The sequence below is a fragment of the Pygocentrus nattereri genome, chromosome 18, assembly GCF_015220715.1.
Source record: "Pygocentrus nattereri isolate fPygNat1 chromosome 18, fPygNat1.pri, whole genome shotgun sequence".
In the NCBI taxonomy this organism is placed as follows: Eukaryota; Metazoa; Chordata; class Actinopteri; order Characiformes; family Serrasalmidae; genus Pygocentrus; species Pygocentrus nattereri.
The window spans coordinates 10,643,189-10,665,821 of NC_051228.1; the positions used below are offsets into that span (position 1 = coordinate 10,643,189).

Genomic DNA, 22,633 nt, shown 5'->3' on the forward strand with positions numbered 1-22,633 from the left:
CATAATGTCGAAATGAACATATATAAAATATCATTCCGCAGCATCTGCCCGTTGGTCAAAACTTGGTCATTCATGAGGCCAAGGAAACACGGCACAGTTGTGTACAAACAAGACCAGTCAGCATGAGCCATTAACTTTACAGGGCACCTAAAAATAGTGGCCATATAGTGACTGAATGTACAACATAACGTGTCTGTCATGTATTTATGAAGTTTATTTGGGGTATTTTGCTGCTGTCAGAACAAAACCTTGTATCTCCATTTTTGTTTTTGACATATTTTGAAAATGTCTGTTGTTCTTTATATTGTGTGTAAATTTGATGATGAGTGGACTAAAAGAAATGGCTTAAAATGACCATTTTGGCGATATAAGGTTTTGTTCTGCGATCATTTCTGCATCATACGACATTTTCGATACAGAATTAGAAAACAAATGCTATTATAACATAAGCGTTTTCTTTTTTTGGGAAGTAATTCCCAATGTTGTAACAATACAACATCTTAGAAGACATAAAATTAATAAAAAGAACGTAAACAAAAGTGCAATATCTATGTAAAAGTAAACAAAAAATGTGAACTTTAAGGCTACATCTCATTATTAAATAAACTGAGAGCTGCGCTATAAACATCCCTGTTGAACAAGTTATTTGCTTTGGCCATTCAGAGTGGCCTGAGTGCTCAACGACCTGCTGAGACGAGACTGGTTTCCCAGTGAGGCTAAAGTCCTCTTTCTACATTAAAGCTGCTTATTAAAATTTTCCATTCCACCTTAAAATGAGCAGCATTAACATGTAACTGTGGCTGCATTTAAGGTTGAACAAAACTTTCAAATAAGAAGCCTGCTAGCTTTAGCTACACATTGTGTATATAGTATAAAGTATATTATACAACAGTTAGTTCCAGCCACGCAGGCTGATTGGTTGAGAGGAGTTGTAACCGTGCTGTTATTTCACAAACAATATCACTCCGCTAAGACACCGTTGCAATCCAATGGCTTTGATATGAGACGCTCAAGCCATTCAAACATTTTTACTTTTACTTTCCGCACAAACAGAAAACGAACACTTAAGATCATTCGAACGACAGCCGATTTGTTCAGACTCTAAAGATGAGACTACACTAAATTCCCAGCTGGTCTGTGTGGAACTGGAGAACCAGCTGCCGGCTGTGCAGCGAGTGGGCGGAGCTCGTTACTCTGGCGTAGCAACAAGCTGCTTGTTAGGGACCATAATCGGGGAAGGAACTGCGAACATTAAAACATTCACGGCCCAGTTTATTCATTTCTTACTTTATTTAACTGCTGTATAAAAGCAGTAGAACTCTCAAAGTCATGTGTCATCGCCACTATGGCAGTTGCCTTCGGGTCATGCCTATGACCAAATCAAAGCTGTGATGATTCTCCATAACTCTTGCTTAAATATCCATCCATCCATCCATTCTCTAAGCCGCTTCTCCGTCAGGGTTGCTTAAATATAAGTAATAGTAATAATAATAATAATAATAATAGGTTTGGGAAGCTTAGTCAAGAACCCTGATTTAGATGAGCATACTTTGTGAGACAGGTCTCAGGTCTCCCATGTCTGTTGTGTGTTCCTTTTTTTTTCTTTTTTCTTTTAATAAAACATCACAATTGCCTCAAATAAAATTAAAATTCCCAGCACCCTCCTGTTTCCAGTTTACCATGGCTGAAACTCGCTGAAGCCCGTTCAATCACAATTAAATTGCAAAACACTGGCAATAATAAGGTTTTGGGTATGGGATGTTGCTGGAGACCACAGCACTGAAGTGTTTTTGCGTATTTTTCGGGTGAAACAATAAATGCAATAATTTTCTTTTTGAATGACACCATAGGCGTTCTTGTTTCTGGTCGATACACGGCATTGTTAGGACAATAGGGTTGAAACTGAATATGCCTGAATATGCACTGGTTGCTGGTAAGTGTAAATGTCTAATGTTTAGGAACGTGGTGTAGACAGGTGAAGTCATATCTCTACATTGGTCCTGCAAGTATAACGGTGTTTAGGGCTATCAGGTGCATGATATTAATGTACATGAGCAGTGCAGACTGGTGTAGGTGGACATGTCAGTAGGGTTTGAGCTGTATATGAAAGTGTGCAGGTGCAGCAGACTGATGCATAAAGATACATATGCCCAGGTTTCCTGAAATAAGTGAGCTCATGTATGTCACATTGAATGTTGTGCCTTGACTTTATTAGATGCCTCAGAATGAAAACTGGTTTGTTGTGTGCCCAGTATATGATAATATACTGTATTTTAACAGAGCAGACAAAATCATAGTAAATCACTGTAATTTAAAACATGGTAAGTTATTGGTAACATGTTGACAGTATTGTACTGTAGAAAACAACAGTATTTTACTCTATTTTGGTTATGATAAGTTGCTATCAATCTACATTAATTTACAGACACTTGATGAACAGTAATGTACTCTAAAAGGAAAATTGTAGGAAACATTAAAAGCTGCATTCTGAGTAATAGTAACTTATAGCCCGTTGGCTGTAAGAGTTTACAGCAGACTTATAACAACAGTTCTGGAAAAATTCTCAGATTTAATTTAACTTCTTCTTCATTATGCAGACAGTTTTCATGATTAAGGTGTCAGTTTTGTGTCATTGATGTATCTTTTCTATTTAAAAGATCTACAGTTTCCAGCTCACGCGTATTTTCACATGGCGTAGTAGGTGACATCTGGTGCATATCGCACTTTAGCCTAATTTTGATCCCAGATTTTAATTAGCTATGACAAAGCCTGGTCCTGTTCTCCAGCGCTTGCTTCCTACATGTCTCAGTAATTACATCTCCCTTTCCATTATTAATGCTGCTCAGTAATAAGGTCCTGCCCCATATTACAGCATTCCAGGCCAGTTAAATAGGACATTTGAAAGAAATTGAGAGAGACACTGTTGATTGTGCACAGGTTTGATTTATAGATGGTGACGGTGTCTCAGTGGTTTAGCTTGTAAGATGTTAGGAACAGGTGGCCATTGTGTACAAAGTCAGTTAGTCATTAGTAACATGTGCGTTCTCTAAAGTGATCCCTGGGATTTTCTCCAGGTAGACAGCTTTTGTGACCAGTGTTCCGCATCATGACTCCTGACCACAGGAGGGTGGTGTTTTTCACCATGGGTGACTCATTTAATGGCAAATCATGTTTATCGTGAAAAGAAAATATAATTTATAACTTGTTTGGATATTTAGCATACTCTTAGGCAAGGTAAACAAACTGGAAGCAAAGCAAGAGTATGGTTTGAGTTATAATATTACTCTAAACTTTAAAAACGATTTAATTGGACATTACATGCTTATTTGATCTGAAAATACTACAGTAAATGAAAACAGTATTAATACAATAAGTAGTGACGTAGTGACAAAGTGTTGATTTAACGTCTGCTTGTGTAGCTCATCAACCCCTACTTAAATCAAGTGTGATGGACTAATAACTTTTGAACCAAACACTTTTTCTTCTAGCTCACATGACAACAGCCATGTTTTTTGAAAACAAAAGAATCAGGAGAAGTAAACCTTTATGCAACTCACATGCAACTCAACCAAAACAGTTACAAATTCCTCAAATCTGTCAAAGTGCCAGTAATGCAGATCTACATGGCTCTCTGCCCAAATGACTACGGTCCCCTAGATTCACTGTGCAAATGCCTTGAGCACATAAACAAATGGATGAAACAACTTTCTGCAGTTGAATAAAGATAAAACAGAGATTATTTTATTTGGGAATAGCAATGAAAGACACAGACTAGCTTCCTATCTAGATTCGAGAGGCCTAAAATCTAAAGAACTAGTACGTAACCTTGGTGTACAAATGGACTCTGATCTCACTTTTAACAGTCATGTCAAAGCTGTCACCAAATCAGCTTTCTATCACCTCAAAAACATCAACAAAATCAGAGATTTTCTGGATAAGCAGACCTGGAGAAACACATCCACGCCTTTGTTTCTAGTAGGATTACTGTAATGGGCTCCTAACTGGACTCCCAAAAAAGACAATCAAACAGCTTCAGCTGATTCAAAACGCAGCTGCCAGAGTTATCACTACTAAATCCCTACACTGGATACCAGTATGTTACAGGATAGACTTTAAGGTACTATTACTGGTCTATAAATGTCTTAATGGTGCAGGACCAGTATATTTATTAGATGTGCTCCAGCAATATGAGCCGGGCAGAACTCTCAGATCATCAGGAACTGGTCAGTTAGTGCAGCCTAAGGTAAAAACTAAACACGGAGAGGCGGCATTTAGCTACTACGCTGCTCTGAAATGGAACCAATTGACAGAGAGCATTAGAAGAGCCCCAACACTAGACACTTTTAAATCCAGAATGAAAACCTTCATGTTTGAGCAGGCCTTTAGCTCAGTTTAATCCACTTTTATCCTGTAACGGCACTCTTATCCTCATTCATTTAACTTCTTTATATCTATTGTTTTAATCATGTTTCTTATTTTTATTCTAATTTTTTATCTCCTTCTTTTAAATTTGATTAACTTCTTTTAAATCTATTGTTTTAATTATGTTTTTAAAATTTTTTTAATTTACATACATTTTATTTTATTTACATTAATTACATTTTTCTGTATTTTTTCATTTGTAAAGCACTTTGAATGACCGTTGTGTATGAAAGGTGCTATATAAATAAACTTGCCTTGCCTTGCCTAATGCTTTCAAATGGACTTAAGAAGACTGACTTAAGTTGGTTTTCCAACTTGAGTTTCCTGAGCCAAGACAATAAACAGTGCACTTCTCAAAGCTAATGTTTCAGTAACCAGGTGTGTTAACTAGACAGATAAGAGTAACGGCTGTTTTATTCGTCTATATCCCACTGTTATCGTCATCTGTGTAGCTAGACTTCTGTTCTTATGACTCCCCCTACTTTTACACAGAGCTCAGATTACTTGACAATTCAAAGTTGTACATACAAATTACTATGAAAATTACAGAAATAGAGGACGAAAATTGTTTTTCTGTATTTTAATTGATAATGTGATGTTGACGGAATGCAAAAGGCAGAACTTGGTGGAAAGTGAAAGCCAGGTCAGGTTCGGAGTCACAACCCATATGTTAAGAAGAGCCATTTTATCCTTTCAACAAAATCAAACCACCTTGGGAGGCACAACATTTAATGTCCTCGGTATGTCTCAGTGTGTGTTAATGTCCTAAAGGCTAAAGAAAATATAAATAAATACAAAAACACAACTTACTTTGCTTTAGCTATAGCTGCTTTCCTCCCCTTTCCCTCCAAAGTAGATCAGTTTCACGTAAAACATCTCTCAACATTCAACTATTTAATGAGGCTGAAGTCGCTTCTCATTCGCCAGCTCCACCCCATAAAATGACATTTTTGGAGGAGGCCCAATGTCTCCAAATGAATGTTAAGTTGCCTATTCCGTTTGTTGTTGTAGTGCTGTAAAAGACCGTTTCATTGCAAATGAAGAGCTCTGACGTTACCCCTTTCATTCCTGATCTGCATTCTACAGTCACTACTTCCAACAACATCCTGTGTTACTTCCATGCTTACTGTGTTAGCACATTCATTGTGTGGATGGCTTATCTTGCTTTCCTGCAGTGACAGTTCCTCTCACCTGCTATAAAGGCCTAACCTGTAAGGGTGCCAAGATCATCCAGTACTAAAGCCTTGCTGCTGCCCCCTGGTGGTCAGGAGTAATGAAACATAACACATTCTCCTAATCAGATTTGACCCTCTTACTCACGCTGACAGTGTTTTTCTATACAGCAACACTGCCAGAGTGTGGAATATGTTCAGAAACAGTGTGAGTACACAGTCTTGGCACATTATCCTATAAATGTATCATTCTCGACTTTAATTGCAATTCTGGGCTCGTGACCAGGTTGTCATGGAGCCCTATTAGCGATAATAATCAAAATCTGTCTGTTGATATGGTTTCGACTCATGCATACAGAATTAAACAGATTTCATATAGCATTCAATTACTTTATTCATATGAGGTTTTTTTGTGATTTTGCGCACACACCTTAATCATAATTAACATTCTTCATTCTATTCCATCTTGAATTCTCTGCCAAGAACTGCCAAGAAGATGGTTATAATTAAAGCTGCTTTATTTCACTCACAGTACTAAAGATTCACACAACAGAACTTATATTATGAAGACAGTCGTGTGCTGGATCTCAGTGGGTACATAAGATCATATATTAAAGACAGGAAATGCTAGCAGTGGTAGCTTTATTCTGGCACCTGTAACTCCTGCACCATTTCAGGTGGAACGGAAAATTCGGATGGCAAATAAGAAGCCAGTTTCAGCCTCACTCATACCTTTTAGCTCAAATACAGCGAGCTTGAGGAAGAGTTTGTTAACTGATACTAAATGTGGTAAATCCACCAATTTATATAAATGTTTGAAAACCCAGCACTGCAGCACCCTTCACTACGAAGCACATGTCCACTCACCACAGACACAGCTGCCCAGACAACTAGCCAAAGTAAACACAGCAGACTTAAAAAACCAAATCCTGATAATCAAAGCCAAACACATACTGCCACAGTGACCATGAAAAATGTTCATGGTCTGGCCATTTCTGAGCTAAGATGCAGTGAAGTAACAGACATTTGCTTAGACATTTTCACAAAGCCTGTTTCTGCTTTTGTAGTAAAAGAGCATTGAAAACTGATGATTTTTTGGCTTTAGGTGGGTAGAAAATGACATACTTTACAGGACAATCTCACTGTTAAACATATATCTTTTAGCAACAACTTGAGCTTCAAATTCAAACACTGACGCGCAGAAAACAAGCTGGAGGCTTAAGGGGTAGCAACAGTTGGAGGGCTGAGAAAAGAAGGCGGGGTTTGGCGGAGAGTGTATCGATTGGCCGTAATAGAGAGACAGCACTCACAGACAACTAATCAAATTTCACAAATCTTTACAAATTCATAATTTGTGCCCTCCACTGCCTGAGCCTACCACTGACTTACCCAATGAAAATGGGAAATATATATATCCCATTACTTTTTTTTTTTTAACCTTTAGAAGGCCCATCGGATGCCCTGAATTACTCGGGATCCCTGGGCTTCAGCTCATGTGAGCCTGTGCATATATCTAAAGACAAAAAGAAAGAAACAAAACTGAGGTACCGCACAACAGGCTGTCTTAAGTATACTTAAAAAGAATGATGTGTGACTTTCTGACACTCAGTACCAACAGATTCCCCTCTCTGCAGTGACACAGGCAATCATGTGAGATATGGATCAGTTACAGTCTGAGGGTGGGGGCTCTGTTTAGCAGCTCTGTTTAGCAACTGGTATACAACACCATACGAGCATAAACGAACATGGCATTTTGATAAAAAAAACAGACAGTTTTGTTTTGAAATATGTTTTTACCAGCTTTGTATTGGACAATTAAGGTAGGAGTAGCTCATGAAGTGACCAGTGAGTGGAAGCACATAGTAGGTATTTTTAATAAAGTGGCCATTAAGTGGACGTGCAAGGTAGGGGTTTCTAATTAAGTGGCCAGTGAGTAGAAGTACAAGGATTGTGTTTCTAATTAAGTGGCCAGTAAGTGGACGTGCAAGGTAGTGGTTTCAAATTATGTGACCAGTAAGTAGAAGTACAAGGATGGTGTTTCTATTTAAGTGGCCAGTAAGTGGACGTGCAAGGTAGGGGTTTCAAATTATGTGACCAGTGAGTAGAAGTACAAGGATGGTGTTTCTAATTAAGTGGCCAGTAAGTGGACGTGCAAGGTAGGGGTTTCAAATTTTGTGACCAGTGAGTAGAAGTACAAGGATGGTGTTTCTAATAAAGTGGCCAATGAGTGGAAGTACAAGGTAGTTGTTTCTAATAAAGTGGCCAGTGAGTAGAAGTACAAGGATGGTGTTTCTAATTAAGTGGCCAGTGAGTAGAAGCACATAGTAGGTATTTTTAATAAAGTGGCCAGTAAGTGGACGTGCAAGGTAGGGGTTTCAAATTATGTGACCAGTGAGTAGAAGTACAAGGCAGGTGTTTCTAATAAATTGGCCAGTGAGTGGAAGTACAAGGCAGGTGTTTCTAATAAATTGGCCAGTGAGTGGAAGTACAAGGCAGGTGTTTCTAATAAATTGGCCAGTGAGTGGAAGTACAAGGCAGGTATTTCTAATAAATTGGCCAGTGAGTAGAAGTACAAGGATGGTGTTTCTAATAAAGTGGCCAGTGAGTAGAAGTTCAAGGATGGTGTTTCTAATAAAGTGGCCAGTGAGTAGAAGTACAAGGATGGTGTTTCTAATAAAGTGGCCAATGAGTGGAAGTACAAGGATGGTCTTTCCTATTAAGTGGCCAGTGAGTGGAAGTACAAAGTAGGTGTTTCTAATTAAGTGGCCAGTGAGTGGAAGTACAAGGCAGGTGTTTCTAATAAATTGGCCAGTGAGTGGAAGTACAAGGCAGGTGTTTCTAATAAATTGGCCAGTGAGTAGACGTACAAGGTAGTTGTTTCTCATTAAGTGGCCAGTGAGTAGAAGTACAAGGCAGGTGTATCTAATAAATTGGCCAGTAAATGGAAGAACAAGACAGGTGCTTCTACTAAAGTGGCCATGTAATGAAAGCACATGGTAGGTGTTTCTAATAGAAGTTTCTAATCTCACCCAAGTAGTCTATAGCAGATGTACATATTCAATAATTCAACACTGTAGAACAGTTCTAATGTGTATGAAACGAGAATTCGGTTAAGGTCATGAAGGGCAACACTGAGCCAAGTCATGTAGAGTCCAAATCTAAGTTCAGCAGAGTAAAGTGAAGCCTTACGCTGAACAAACTCAGTGTACGCGCTGCTATGCATGCAAACAGGTTAGCACAGTATACGTTGTGAATGTAGAAGTTGTGTTTGAAGGGCTGACCCTGTGGCTGCCAAGCTCATGTTTTTACACATAGCAGGCATAAAAAATTAATGCTGTGTTAGCAAAGATGCCTATACCTCCCATTCGGAATTCATATGGTTTTAAGTCTGACACGTATCAAGCCGTTGGCTCTATAAAAAGCAGACTACACCTAGAGTGCCTAATGAGGACTGTCACACTTCATTATCTCTGCTCCCACATACATTTTCATACAGAGCGGCAACTGTTACATTTTGCGGTGAGAGTGCTTCTGTGTCCGTCTCTGTGCTGTTCATTTGTCAAGCGCTCTCAGAAGTAACTTGTTTTCCCATCTTTACCAGCCATCTACGAGCCGTCGTGTGAAGCATACAAGCACAGAGGGAACACTTCAGGGTACTACTACGTAGACATGGATGGAAGCGGACCCATCAAGCCCCAGCTAATCTACTGCAACATGTCAGGTAAATGTTGTATGACGCACCATAAAGAAGGTGGTTCCAGTCACTGAAAAGTCATTATTTTAACTTGCATCAGCTTACCTTTCAGCTGTGGCATCAGCAGTGTGGCAGTGTGGAGAGAAATTGGAATTTTCCCTTACCGAGTTTGATGAATCCATGGCCAGGTGTCCAAACGAGCATAACTGAACACACGGGTGGGAAGGGTGGTCCCCCCCCTTCACCATCATTAGCTCATGCAATTATGTTTTAGCAGCAGAAAAGACTCGGTGATGCTTCATGAGTCTCAGAGGAAGCACATGCTAGTCTTCACTTTCATAGCTCGGTAGCTGTATATGCATTCATGGAGGCCTACTCAGCGGGCAGGAATTGGCAATGACTAAATTGGTGGAAAAGTTGGGTAAAAATACAAAAACCCTAAAGGGAGTTGATCATGTAAGACAAGCCTGGTTTGCTTTCTCAGTTTTAACTAAAGGCTAATATAGCTATTATGGACAAAAGTGTATCCATGAACACAGGGACCATTCACACATAGCAAGAGCACGGGGACAGATGGACTACAGTCTGCAATTGTAGACCTACAAAGTGCACCTATATGAAATATGGAGCTGATAAAATGGACAGTGAGTGTAGAAACATGGAGGTGAACTTAATGACGTGGCCAGGAATTACACAGCAGTGGTGCTCGAGTTTTTAAACCCCTCAGTGTCACTGCTGGACTGATGATAGTCCACCAAAACCATCCAGCCAACCGTGTCCTGTGACCACTGATGAAGGACTAGAGGATGACCAATACAAACTGTGCACTAACAGATAAGCCACTGGTGTCTTACTTTAAATCCAAAAGTTGGACGAACAAGGTAAACGTGTAATACAGTAAGTGGACACTTTAAAAATGCCAGCAGCACTGCTGCGTCTGATCCACTCAATCCAGCAGAAGGCACACTAACGCACCACCACCATGTCAGTGTTACTGCAGTGCTGAGAATGATCCACCACTTAAATAATACCTGCTTTGTGATGGTCCTGACCACTGAAGAACAGGGTAAAATGGGGCTAACAAAGTATCAGAGAAACAGATGGACTACAGTCTGTAACTGTACAACTCTACAAAGTGCATCTGTATAGTAAGTGGTGCTGATAAAATGGACAAATGAGATTTGAGCTACATTAGGGGGCAGTTGTGGGCTGGAAGTTAGAGAACTGGCCCTGTGACCGGAAAGTCGCTGGTTCAATCCCCAGTGCTGACAGCACATGACTGAGGTGTCCTTGAGCAAGACACCTAACCCCTAATTGCTTCCCGGGCACCGTGGATAGGGCTGCTCACTGCCCCCTAGTGTGTGTGTATTCACTATAGTGTATGTGGTGTTTCACTTCACGGATGGGTTAAATGCGGAGGTGAAATTTCCCTGTTTGTGGGATTTAAAAAGTATCGCTTATTACTTAGTGGCCTCAAAGCTCCAGTATAAAAATAAAGAAGCAAACATGTCTTTAGCTGATCGACATCAGTGAGGGTAAAATTTATCAAACGAAAGAGAAAAAAATTCAAGTGAGTACAGAACAGACAACAGCCTGTTACCAATGCTATCCTCTATAGCAGACGGTGGAGTGGTGCAATTTAGGAAATGATGTCGTTGTCCGCAGCTTGTCAAAAATAAAGGTCGCTTTGTGGTGTCCCGGCCCCCGGGGCGTCCTGGGCAGCGCTTTTATCGGAAACGTCTCATCTTCTTTCTCCCCTGCGTCATTCCAGCCTCGTTATCATTTACATAATTATGTCTAATGATTCCCCTCTGTCTCTCCCCGCAAAACTCTCCCCACAGATAAAGCGTGGATGGTGATCCAACACAATAACACGGAGCTCACCAAATTAAGAACATCCTCAGGGACGAATCAGCATTTAGCCTACTTTAACTATTCCGCCGACACCGAGCAGCTCGGGGCTATAATTAGCCAAGCTGAGCACTGCGAGCAGGAACTCTCCTACCACTGCAAAAAGTCACGCCTCTTAAATACACCAGGTAAGCCCTTTTTATTGAGAGTATCGATCCCCCTTCTTCTCCTTATAAAAAGGTCAGGCTTATTAAAAACCCCACACTGTCTACACTTGAACCCACCACTCTCATGGAGCTTAACAGACAGCAGAAATTGATTATGCTTTTTTTTTCGCAAACTAATTTGGCAGATTTTTTCATTTTCTCCTTTTTTGTTCTCTCCTGACTTCTTTTATTATTAGTAGTTACTTCATGTCACAGTGCATTAAGCTGGGGAAAAGTCACCTTTAGGGTGGATTATTCGTTTTACTGTACTGCTAAAGTGCTGTTTATTGTTTGTTTGTTTTTGTGTGGGTTTTAGTCATGGGCGGTTACGTATGTGGCCTATTAAAGGTCGGAGCCACTTGATAACAGTTCTCGTGCCCCCTGAATAAACAGGAGACACCCGAGCACGACGTCCATTACTTGTCTCATTACTGAGGATGCTGATGAGCTGGGAAAAAAAAAACTGTCAGACATAAATAAATAATGTTCCCAAATGCCAAATGAAGAGAAAAGAGAAGGAGCCAGCAGGTCACTTAAAACCTAGACGGGCAGGTTTAGATGGATGGATGTGAGCAGACGAGTGATGGGGCAGACAAATCAATGCCAATCTCTTTCCAAGTGTTTTTAGAAAAGAAAAAAAAACACAGATCTGCTGGGCTTGGAGGCTTCAAGCCAAGGCTGTTTGTCCAGAAGAGTCGTTTTATAGCTTGTATATGCATTTGCCCATTTCTAATGGTCAGTCATGTCCACAAATGGCTCATGAGACATTGATCTGAGTATTGGTGTTTCCAGTGGATTTGCTGTTTTGCAGATAATTATAGAAACACTCTGGCCAACATGATAAATGTAAACATTGCTAGCATCTATTACAAACATGCCAAACAGCACCACAGTAGTCTGTAAAGTGAGATTTTTAGGAGTAAAGGCAGGAAAATGATGATGTAACTTGAAGGTGGGGCGAATGCAGAAGGAAGACAAATGGCTAATGTTACTGCTAGGAAGCAGAATGTCTTGTAAGTGTAGTCTTCAAATGATCATGTTGGCCTACTCACGGAGTAAAAATGAACAAGTTTTTAAAAAATGAACACATATTATTATACATAATTATATTTAATATAGTTTGGAGTTGCAGCCCAAACAAATGTGCATCAAAATGTTCAGTGGAACTCTCCATGTTGTTGTCTCCATTGTAGAATGGAGTGAACCCAGTGTGTGTGTTGTTTAGTTGAAGTGCTTAAAGAAAGCGATGAATTAATACTGCTACTCAAGGAAAATCCATTCATCTTTCAAGTGTTTTCAGAGTGTTTTGACCAAAAAAAATTGGGCATGAAGCGAAATCACAACATTAAAAATCATATCCATGTTTGTTGTCCAAAAACAACGTACTCAGTGTGAATAGGCCATTATTGTGTAGAGGACTGGACAACAAGCTAAAACTTAGCAAAGTACATTTTGGCTTCAGTTTGGCTTCTTTTACATCAGATTGAAGTAAATCATTGGATGATTGAAAGAATATGTACATGTAAATATATAATATTAAAGTGATCAGTTGTGTAGTAATGTAATTACATATGAATTATTTAATGTGCAGAAATCTATATCACCAGTAATAATTTCTGACATCTAGGGGTTAACTGAAAGAGCAGCTGGGGGCTCCTGCTTGCTAGCAGGGCTCTTATGGGTCTTATTAAAGTAACTTGCTTTGATGCATTATGGATCTTGCAGAGGGGGCTCCGTTCACCTGGTGGGTGGGCCGGTCAGGGGAAGCCCACACTTACTGGGGAGGGGCAAGGCCAGGCAGCCAGCAGTGTGCATGCGGCTTGCAGGAGGATTGTGTGGACCCAGAGCATTTCTGCAACTGCGATGGAGACCTCGACAGCTGGTACTGAACCTGCATTTCAGTGCTTTTGCCACATTTTATGTTTCATTATATTTCCCATCAATATGCTACATTCAGCAAATAAACAGTAACTGGGCACTAAACTCTGTTAAACTGTTCATTGCAGAAGATGTAATATTTTAACTAAAGCAACAAAACATGTTTTAATTTTGTTTAATTTTGATTTATCAGCCAGGCCTACATTGTTCTGTGTCAGGAAGGAATTTCCTTTCATTTAATGTACAGGGTTTTCCCCCTTAACCCACACACAGTTTATCAGTCAAGGCATGATTGTTCTTTAGTTTTCTATTACAGTTATGAGGCTAATGTCTTGGCTGATTGAACAGTGAAAATTCTGTTACCTCGATTTCTTGATGAGCCATTCCTTTAACTCTGCACAGAGGTGGACGTAGTGCTACTTGGGATGCTCCAATTTAGAGATTTGAATACTCCATTAGGTGTAGTTTTCCATTTTCTTAGAAGCTTACAAGGCAGTTAAGATGATATCACTTTAGGGCACTGACCAAATTATTAAAATGTCACATTGCCTTTTAAAACACGCAGTATTTTTGCTCTGGCACGTCAGTATTTGTCAGCGTTGTTATGATGCTGTCACATGCATTAATTGTTTGTGTTCTGCTTTTATATTCGACAGGGCGAATGACTCAGGCGTCATCTCTCATAAGGAGCATTTGCCCATTAGACTTTTAGCTGTGGGTGACATCAACAGGCCAGGCTCAGAAGCGGCATATAGAGTGGGTCCCCTACAGTGCTATGGTGACAGTAAGTACTAAGTCTGTCAGACATGGCCTTACCCAGAGATTCATGTCATCAGTCATGCTGTTCAGAGCAACAAAAACTGTACAGAGCTCTACTCTCCCCATCCATTTTATTAGAAACATCTATCTTGTACACCTGCTCACTGACCTGCTCATACTATTGACTCAGAAGATCTACATGAACATCCTACATTATTGAATTATTAAAGATGTGCATCTGCTATAAACTCTGATGGCTTTAAATATTCACTCACTGTCCTGTTTATTAGAAATACCTGCCTTGTATTTCCACTCACTGGCCACTTTATTAGAAACACCTACCCTGCACTTCCATTTACTGGCCACTTTGTTAGAAACACCTACTGTACTTCCACTCACTGGCCACTTAATTAGAAACACTATCCTTGTACTTCTACTCACTGGTCACATTATTTGAAACCCCTACCTTGCACGTCCACTTACTGGCCACTTTATTAGAAACACCTGACTTGTACTTCCTCTCACTGGCCACTTAATTAGAAATACCTACTTTGTCCTTCCACTTACTTGTAACTGTATTAGAAACACCTGCCTTGTATTTCCACTCACTGGCCAGGAAAGAGTTTAATTTAAAAGTGGCTGTTCAGTGTAGGTCAGTAATGCAAATGATGACGGAAGGTTTCGACCCCCTACTAATTTGTACAGTCACTGAATATAAATGCCTTCTCCCTTTAGATGATTTCTGGAATGCAGCCTACTTCAATAAGGAAACCTCCTACCTCCACTTCCCCACGTTCCACGGTGAGCTGAGCGCTGACATCTCCTTTCTATTCAAGACCAGCTCGTCCTCCGGTGTCTTCCTGGAAAACCTGGGAATCAAAGATTTCATTCGGATCGAACTGAGTTGTGAGTGAATTCTTAAGCACCAGAACACAAGAGCAAGCGAGTTATTGGGAATAACGTCAAGGTTGTGATTTGGTCTCAGTAGGTCATCACAGCCATGATATTAGTGGTGATAAAACATGACCTTCTATTTTATTCTGTTGCTTTTGTACAAGAAGCAAAGAAGTAGTGCCAGCAGCATAAAGAAACTGTTGTTGACTGTTGGTCAGTAAAGTGACACAGATGTGGTAAAAAGATTAGTAGATAAGCTTAGTATTAGATAACACAGGTACTAGAGCACAACTGATATGGACATTTTTATAAGCATTTATATTTATATACACACACACACACACACACACACACACCGATCAGGCATAACATTATGACCACCTCCTTGTTTCTACACTCATTGTCCATGTCATTGGCTGTACTTGGTGTGTAGGTGCAGTTTGTAGTTCTACAGTTACAGACTGTAGTTCTTCTGTTTTTCTGCATATTTTGTTAGCCCCTTTTAGTCCCCCATGGACCCTCATAGAGCAGGTACTATTAGTTAGTGTGTGTTTTGCTGGTTCGAGTGGATCAGTTACAGCAGTGCTGCTGGATTGAGAATAGTCCGCCAACCAAAAATATCCAGCCAACAGAGTCCTGAGGGCAGTGTCCTGTGACCACTGATGAAGGACTAGAGGAAGACAAACACAAACTGCGCAGCAGCAGATGAGCTATCGTCTCTGACTTTACATCTACAAGGTGGACTGACAATGTAGGAGTGTCTAATAGAGTGGACAGAGAGTGGACACAGTGTTTAAAAACTCCAGCAGCGCTGCTGCGTCTGATCCATTCGTACCAGCACAACACACTAACACACCACCACCACATCAGTGTTACTGCAGTGCTGAGAATGATCCACCACCCAAATAGTATATCCTGCCTTCCACCCAATGAGCACCTGGATAGGCTCCAGCAGCCCATGAGTTGTGCAAGAGTGAAGAACCTGCGCATTGTAAATTTGTATACTAATTAAAGGCTTTTTGTTCAGTCAAGCATCCAAGCCAAGAACCAGTTAGGAACCTTTATTTTTAAGAGGATATGATTTTCCACCAGTAGCTTCACTCTGTATGAAGTTGTCTTGAGCAAAAGTAGGACACTGGCAAGAAAACGTGTTTGTACGCCCGATGTTTGTCCGCTCGCGTCCATATGTTTGTTTTTCTTATTTGGCAGCCCTGTTTACAAAATGCATGTGGCCCATGTATGGAAAGGAGAAATAATCTCAAGAAGCCACCACCTGCGTATACAGACTGCTGCCTCTCGAGGGAAATTGCAGTATAGGTGGCTGCTGATACGTTCTGTGGGCTGGAGGGTCTCTTCTGTTTTGGTATGAGACCCACTTGAGTGTAAATAATCATCTACAACTCTTTTGTTGTTCTGTCTAAGTCTCTTGGCACCTTGTCCGCCACGCTCTACACGACCCCTGATGAAAATCCATGACTGCTGGGATTTCTGTAGCATTAGAGTGCATAGAAAAGAACTATTAAATTCCTCACACATAACAGGTTCACGTGATGGATGAGCACAGAGCAGGGGAGACTTTAACGGGGCCTGGACGCTTGTTCTCCTATAATGACAATCCTTTAGCCGAGAGAGCCCAATTAACCTCTCATTATGTTCTGACTGAGGCAGCAGTCTGGGGAGAGGGGCCATGTAAGACGCTAACCCTGAAAAAGGTCTGCTTTCATAAGGTGAAAACCGACAGTGCAGCACACGCGGGCGTGCTGCGCGATAAAATCACCTTTAGCACTCTGCCGCTCTGTAAATGTTCCAGCTCTACACAATAAAGATGTCACAAAGACAGATATCACTTAAATACATCAGCATATCCACTGCCTGTCAAAAATTTGGACACTTGCCTTGACGTTTTTAGAGCATGTTTGTTAGTTTTTAATTGAAAAGGAAAAATATAACTGCACAGTTTCCCTTAAACTATATGCTTCATTCAGTCGTTCATCTGATTATTCAGTAATTACTATAAATCAGTAGCTACTCTGAAATATGGTTGGACTCAGAAACCCAGATGAAGCCTACAGCACCAGCTTTTTGTTCAAATTTTCTGGTTCACCTTAAATGGAGCAGTTACGTTTTAACATTCGAGGCTTCTGCTGTTATTGGTAAACATTTAAGGTTGTACTGGAAAATTGGAGCAAGAAGCTGGCGAATGAGAAGTCAACTTCATTTTAGGATAGTTGGATAGTCTAAGGCCCAATCTCATTTCTTATTTTTACCCCTACCCCTTGTTTTTCGAGTGTCACCCTTAGAACTGAGTTACAAGGGGTAGTGGCTCAAATTAAAACAAAGAACATTACTTCATTAACAGGCTACTAGTGCTGCTCTGTAGGAGACAGTGTGCAAAGATAGCTGAGGAGGGTAAAGTTCAGCTCCTCACTGCTGCTCCTCACTTTAGCTATATTTAGGACATCATGCCTTCAAAGAGGGACAATTATTTATCATCACCAACCCCTAATTCTTCAGTGAGATGAAGCTGAATCAGCTATTCACCAGCTTCTTGTTCAAATTTTCCTGTTACACATTAAATAGTGCAGCAGTTCTAAACATTGAGGCACCAGAATGTAACTGCTGCCTCATTTAAGGTGGAACGGGGAATTTAGCTCACTTGCTGCTGAGACATCAGAAAACTTCTAGCAATTTTTTATGCTTGTTATGAAGAAATGGACCATAATACATTGAAACAACATTAAAATAGGACAAAAAATTACATTAACAGCTGTGTTAACAGAAAATACTCACATTTGCAGTGTTTTCTTTTTTCTCATAACACTGTTTGGAGTGTGCCTCTGAAAACCTCCATTTGGAGGGCCTTGTAGCCCTAACGTTTCACCCTAAAAATCAGGACACCCTTCCCCCTAGGCGTAAACATTCAGAATGGAGGGGTAAGGGCCTACATATCCTTAGCAGAAAATGTTGCCAGAAATTAAAAGAATAGGATATTTTGATAGCCTGTATCAGCTTATCAGGGGGAAGCAGTGATAATAATACACAATTAAAATACACTAATACACCAATTAAGAATACATCGTTCTATTATTTTTACACTTTTGAGTACTTACTGATAGCAATTCCGATACCATGCTAAGTGACCTACTTTGAATTAAATAATGGTTAAAGTTAAATGAGTCCAATGTAGCTTAACAAATAAATAATTACAATCAAGCTGATTTTAAATGACGTGCATTAGTTAGTTATGCTGATATTAGTTACATTGAACTGAATAGCATTGCAGTGGAGAAAAGCAGGTTTTGCTCCTAGTCAGGAAAGCATTTCTGTACAGCTTTAAATACAGTACATTTCATAGTTTTGATCTGCATATGAACTCACATCTGAGTAATATGTTTTTGGAGTTCTCTGGTTGAGCGGTAGTTGAATGTCTGTTAAAGTCAGGCATACACTGTGCTACTTTAGAGGCACGAGCCTGCAACCATGCGCAGTAACACACGACCTCGAGTGTTGTATTGCTTTTATACAACAGTTAAATAAATAAAGTAAGAAATGAATAAACTGGGCCTTGAATGTGACGTTTAACATGTTTTATTGTTTGCAGTTCTCTCCACCAAATTATAGCTCCTTAACAAGCAGCTTGTTGCTATGATAAAGTGACGCACTCCGCCCACTCACCACACAGCCTGCAGTTCGTTCTGCAGCTCCACACAGACCAACTGACAGTTTGAGAATTTAGTGTAGTCGGTCAAATGTGATCTTAAAAGTGTTCGTTTTCTGTTTTTAAAAACGTGCCCTGCGATGGACTGGGTGTATCCTGCCTTCCACCCGATGACTGCTGGGATAGGCTCCAGCACCCCCCCGTGACCCTGACGGAGAAGCGGCTTAGAAAATGGATGGATGGGTGGAAGAAATAAAAACGTTCAAATGCCTTGAGTGTCTCCTACAGCTGTCAAACTCATTGCTTAGCAACAGCATCTTAGCAGAGTGATAGTGTTTGTGAAAAACCTGTGATGTTATGATGATATCAGCACAGTTAGAACGCTTCCAATCAGCCTGCATGATGCATGCCCGGAGCTAACTGTTGTATAAGTTTAAACAGAACATCAATGTACAAAGCCTCACATTGTACTGACTGACATGCTACAGAAAATGAAGCCCCTACAGGCAACTATCAGTAAAGCTGTTTCAAAATAACACATTGCACACAGAGTATGGAGCAAAGATGCTGAGAAACTGCACTACAGCGGGTTTGCTAACTTGTGCCACATTGTGCACTGAAACTAAAACCTATCAATGTATTAAAATTTATACCTCACCGTTCTGTTCAAACACAGCACAGTCGGCATATAAAGACTTCAGTACCGCCAGTGTGTCTTTTTGCCTGTTTTGCTAGCCTACTTGTCTCCACCCATAATAATTATGATTGTGTTTGTGTGTTTAAAACAGGCTAGAATCGCACAGTTTGTGTCTGGCGGGAATATGCCAAAGCCGAATGTTTGACCAACTTGGCTTTCAATTTGCTGTGTGATCAGATCCTCGTTCACTGCCAGTTCGAGTCGTTCATTTACATTTACAGCATTCAGCAGACGCTTTTATCCAGAGCGACTTACAAAAAGTGCTTTGCCTATCTACAGAAAGTATCTAGAGAAAGCACTCATTTACACTCATTTACCTTAACAACTGTTTAATTCTAAGTAGGTCGCTTAGTTTGGTATCAGAATCAGTAAGTGCTGAAAACGGCATATTCTTAATTGGTGTATTAGTGTATTATAATTGTGTATTATTATAACTGCTCCCCCTGATAAGCTGATACAGGCTATCAAAATATCCTGACTATTCTTTTAATTTCTGGCGATATTTTCTGCTTAGGATATATAGCCGCTTACCCCTCCATTTTCTGATTTTTATGGTGAAACGTTAGGGCTACATGGCCCTTCAAATGGAGGTTTTCAGAGGCACACTCCAAACAGTGTTATGAGAAAAAAAAGAAAAAACAGCAATTGTGAGTATTTTCTCTGTTAAGAAACTACATAACTTCAATTTTCCATTCCACCTTAAATTTCATTCATTAGAGGGGAAGCATACAATAGTCTTAGATCATGTGGTATCAGATATTACATATGGGTATCGGTGCTTTTTTTACAAATACAAACAATACAATATAATACAATACGAATACAATGAGCACAGTTTTGGGCCAGTACCTGATGCCAGGATCGTGTCCTTGCATTTCTAACATCAGTTTTTTGCCGCATGACGGATTTGCACCACACAAAACCAGCAGAGGTCGTTTACACAAATACACTGTGGCTCAGACAAGCAGGTACATCATTTATGTATACTCAAATCATTAAAGAAGCTTCCTTGGTAAGAAGAGCAGATACGAATGATGTGAATGTTATTTTTTGAAACTCTTTTGGCCCAAAGGTGGTTTAAACACCTGAAGGTTCGAGTGCTGGTGAGTGCTGATGTAAGGGGGAGCGAGGAGGCGGACGCACACGCTGAGATAAGCGAGATTTATTAGGTGCAAATCCAGGGTCGTGGTCAAAAAAGTCCAGGTTCATGTTCATACTGACAGATCGGGGGACAGACATGACAAAAAACCAGAATGAACACATCAAACAAAGACCAATACAAAGATACAAAGACTGGCAAACACAAGGGGCAAACACAGGGCTTAAATACACGGAACAATGAGGGACAGAGTAACCAAACAGGGGGCAGGACTAAAACCAAAACAAAGGAGCACATGGACAGGACTGGGAGGGGCCAACCGTGACAGCTGACAGGGCACAGGCTATGGGCTGTGATGTTATCACTAAGATGCATTTGTTCCTTCAATTCTGCTCATTTTGCACATGAAAATGGCCAAATCTACAGTTTCTCTTTAATATTTAAAGTTATTGCAAACTGACAAAGAAAACACACATAGTCCCCTTTTTGACGATATGTGTCTCTAAACTTTTGAGGGTCAGCGTATTTCTTGTTCTGCTAGAGACGCTGCAGTGCCATATCTGGCCCAGAGTGCCAGCCCTGGTTAGGAAAGCTATGTGCTATGAATAATAAAGAGGTCATAACACACGATCAGCATTTTCACCGAGCTGTTCTTGCCATCAGAGAGCTGCCGGATGACAGAAGGTGGCCCTTTTCTTCGTTAAAGCGCATTAAAATCCGAGCACTTCTTACAGATGGGCTGGAAGGCTGAGTCTGAGCTGGGGACGGTTTTTGATTGTATGTGCAGAATGAGAAGAATGTTTGAGAAATGTGTCGAGGGGCTATCATGAATTATTGAATATGAGCATGTGGGCTCTTCTGACTCACGTGCCATTTTATTAGAATGATAATATGCCTATTAAATAGAAGATACACATTTTTAAAAGAGATATTTGTGAGGAGATTAAAGATAATCACATAACATGAAGGAAAATAAGAGGAAGTGTTCAAAAGGAGTTCAAAAAATTCGTCAACCACCAAAACTGTCCCCATCAGATAAACAGCAAAGCTTTCGTCTTTGAGGACATTAAGCTGCAATCTTGCTTCAGATCTGACACAATCCTGAGAAAACGAAACAAAAACAAAAGGTAACCAATCAAAGAAAGAAGCTGCTCTTGTTCTCAAAACAATGGCTTGACCACTGAATGGTTCAGACTTTAGCATCACTGAATGTGTCTGGGATTTCTTGGATTGTGACAGAGCAGAAAATGCACCCAATTTCTAAGACTGAGCTTTGGAGGAGAGGAAGAATATCCCTGCAGATTTCTCTGGAAAAATGAAAGATGTGTATTTTTTCTGACACTGAAAATGTATATTTAATGGCAGTTTTGACTGGAAATTAAATAAATAAAGGGTGCTGACCAGACTACTCCACCTTATATGTCCACTCACTGTTTTGTTATTGTAATTCAGTTTGTCAGCTGTCTAACATTTATTACTCAATGTCTGACCACAGGAGGGGTTTTTACATGTCAGGGTCACTCGAGGGTGAGGTTGAAAGAGGTCCACCACTCAAAAAAATGATTTAAGAGCAGCTCTGTGGCCAGACAATGAGCAGTTATGAATGGTTAGAGGATTGCTAAGACAGCTGCGCATCAACAGACAGGCTGCAGTCTCAAACTGTACACCAGCAGGACTTTCTAATGAAGTGACCCATTAGTGTATATTATGAGTTCACTCCTGGAACTAAGTTTCTTATTAATTCTTTTTACAGTGAGGACAGAACAGACTGCAAGTCGGATCATTCATCATAACTTTATGATATTTCTCTACAAGCACCCACATTTTGGACTTGATATGTCGCTGGAGTTGTTGACATAAGTGTTTATGTCAGGACCTGATGTGGTTTATTATTTTTGGAACAATGCCAAAGGTATTCCACTGTAAGCGCCCAGTTGGATTTAATTCTCTTTGAGGAAACGTCTGCTGGCTAGAAAGAAAAGCATCAGGCTTCTTTCATCTCCTACTGTAAACCTCCAGCATGTCGTATAGAGGCAGATTAAAAAACACATGCCGAGATTAAAGACAAACTGCTCTCTGCTCATGAACCCGCCACTAAATTTACCCTCCCTAGCGTTATCATCAAGTCGCTACACGATTTCCCTCCGCGGAGGAAATAAAATAATAAAAATGAGTCGGTTCTCTCTGAACTGGATTTCTCATTTCTTTGATAATCATGTCTCATTACTGCAACCTGCCCACACTGAAAATTTCAAATAAACCCTCGCTTACAGATGTTTTCATTCAGTGCAGAAAAGCTGTGG

At 40.3% G+C, this 22,633-nt stretch overlaps 1 protein-coding gene across 3 annotated transcripts in view; it reads left to right on the plus strand.

Annotated features, from left to right (window-relative positions):
* The window catches only part of cntnap3 (contactin associated protein family member 3), a 212,306-nt gene that overhangs the window by 155,138 nt on the left and 34,535 nt on the right, over nt 1-22,633 (plus strand). For all 3 annotated transcript variants that reach the window (XM_017681680.2, XM_017681681.2, XM_017681682.2), the window contains 5 exons: nt 9,196-9,315; nt 11,130-11,327; nt 13,071-13,227; nt 13,880-14,007; nt 14,718-14,888. In XM_017681680.2, coding sequence (XP_017537169.2) covers nt 9,196-9,315; nt 11,130-11,327; nt 13,071-13,227; nt 13,880-14,007; nt 14,718-14,888 — 774 coding nt within the window. The remainder of the gene's footprint in view (nt 1-9,195; nt 9,316-11,129; nt 11,328-13,070; nt 13,228-13,879; nt 14,008-14,717; nt 14,889-22,633) is intronic.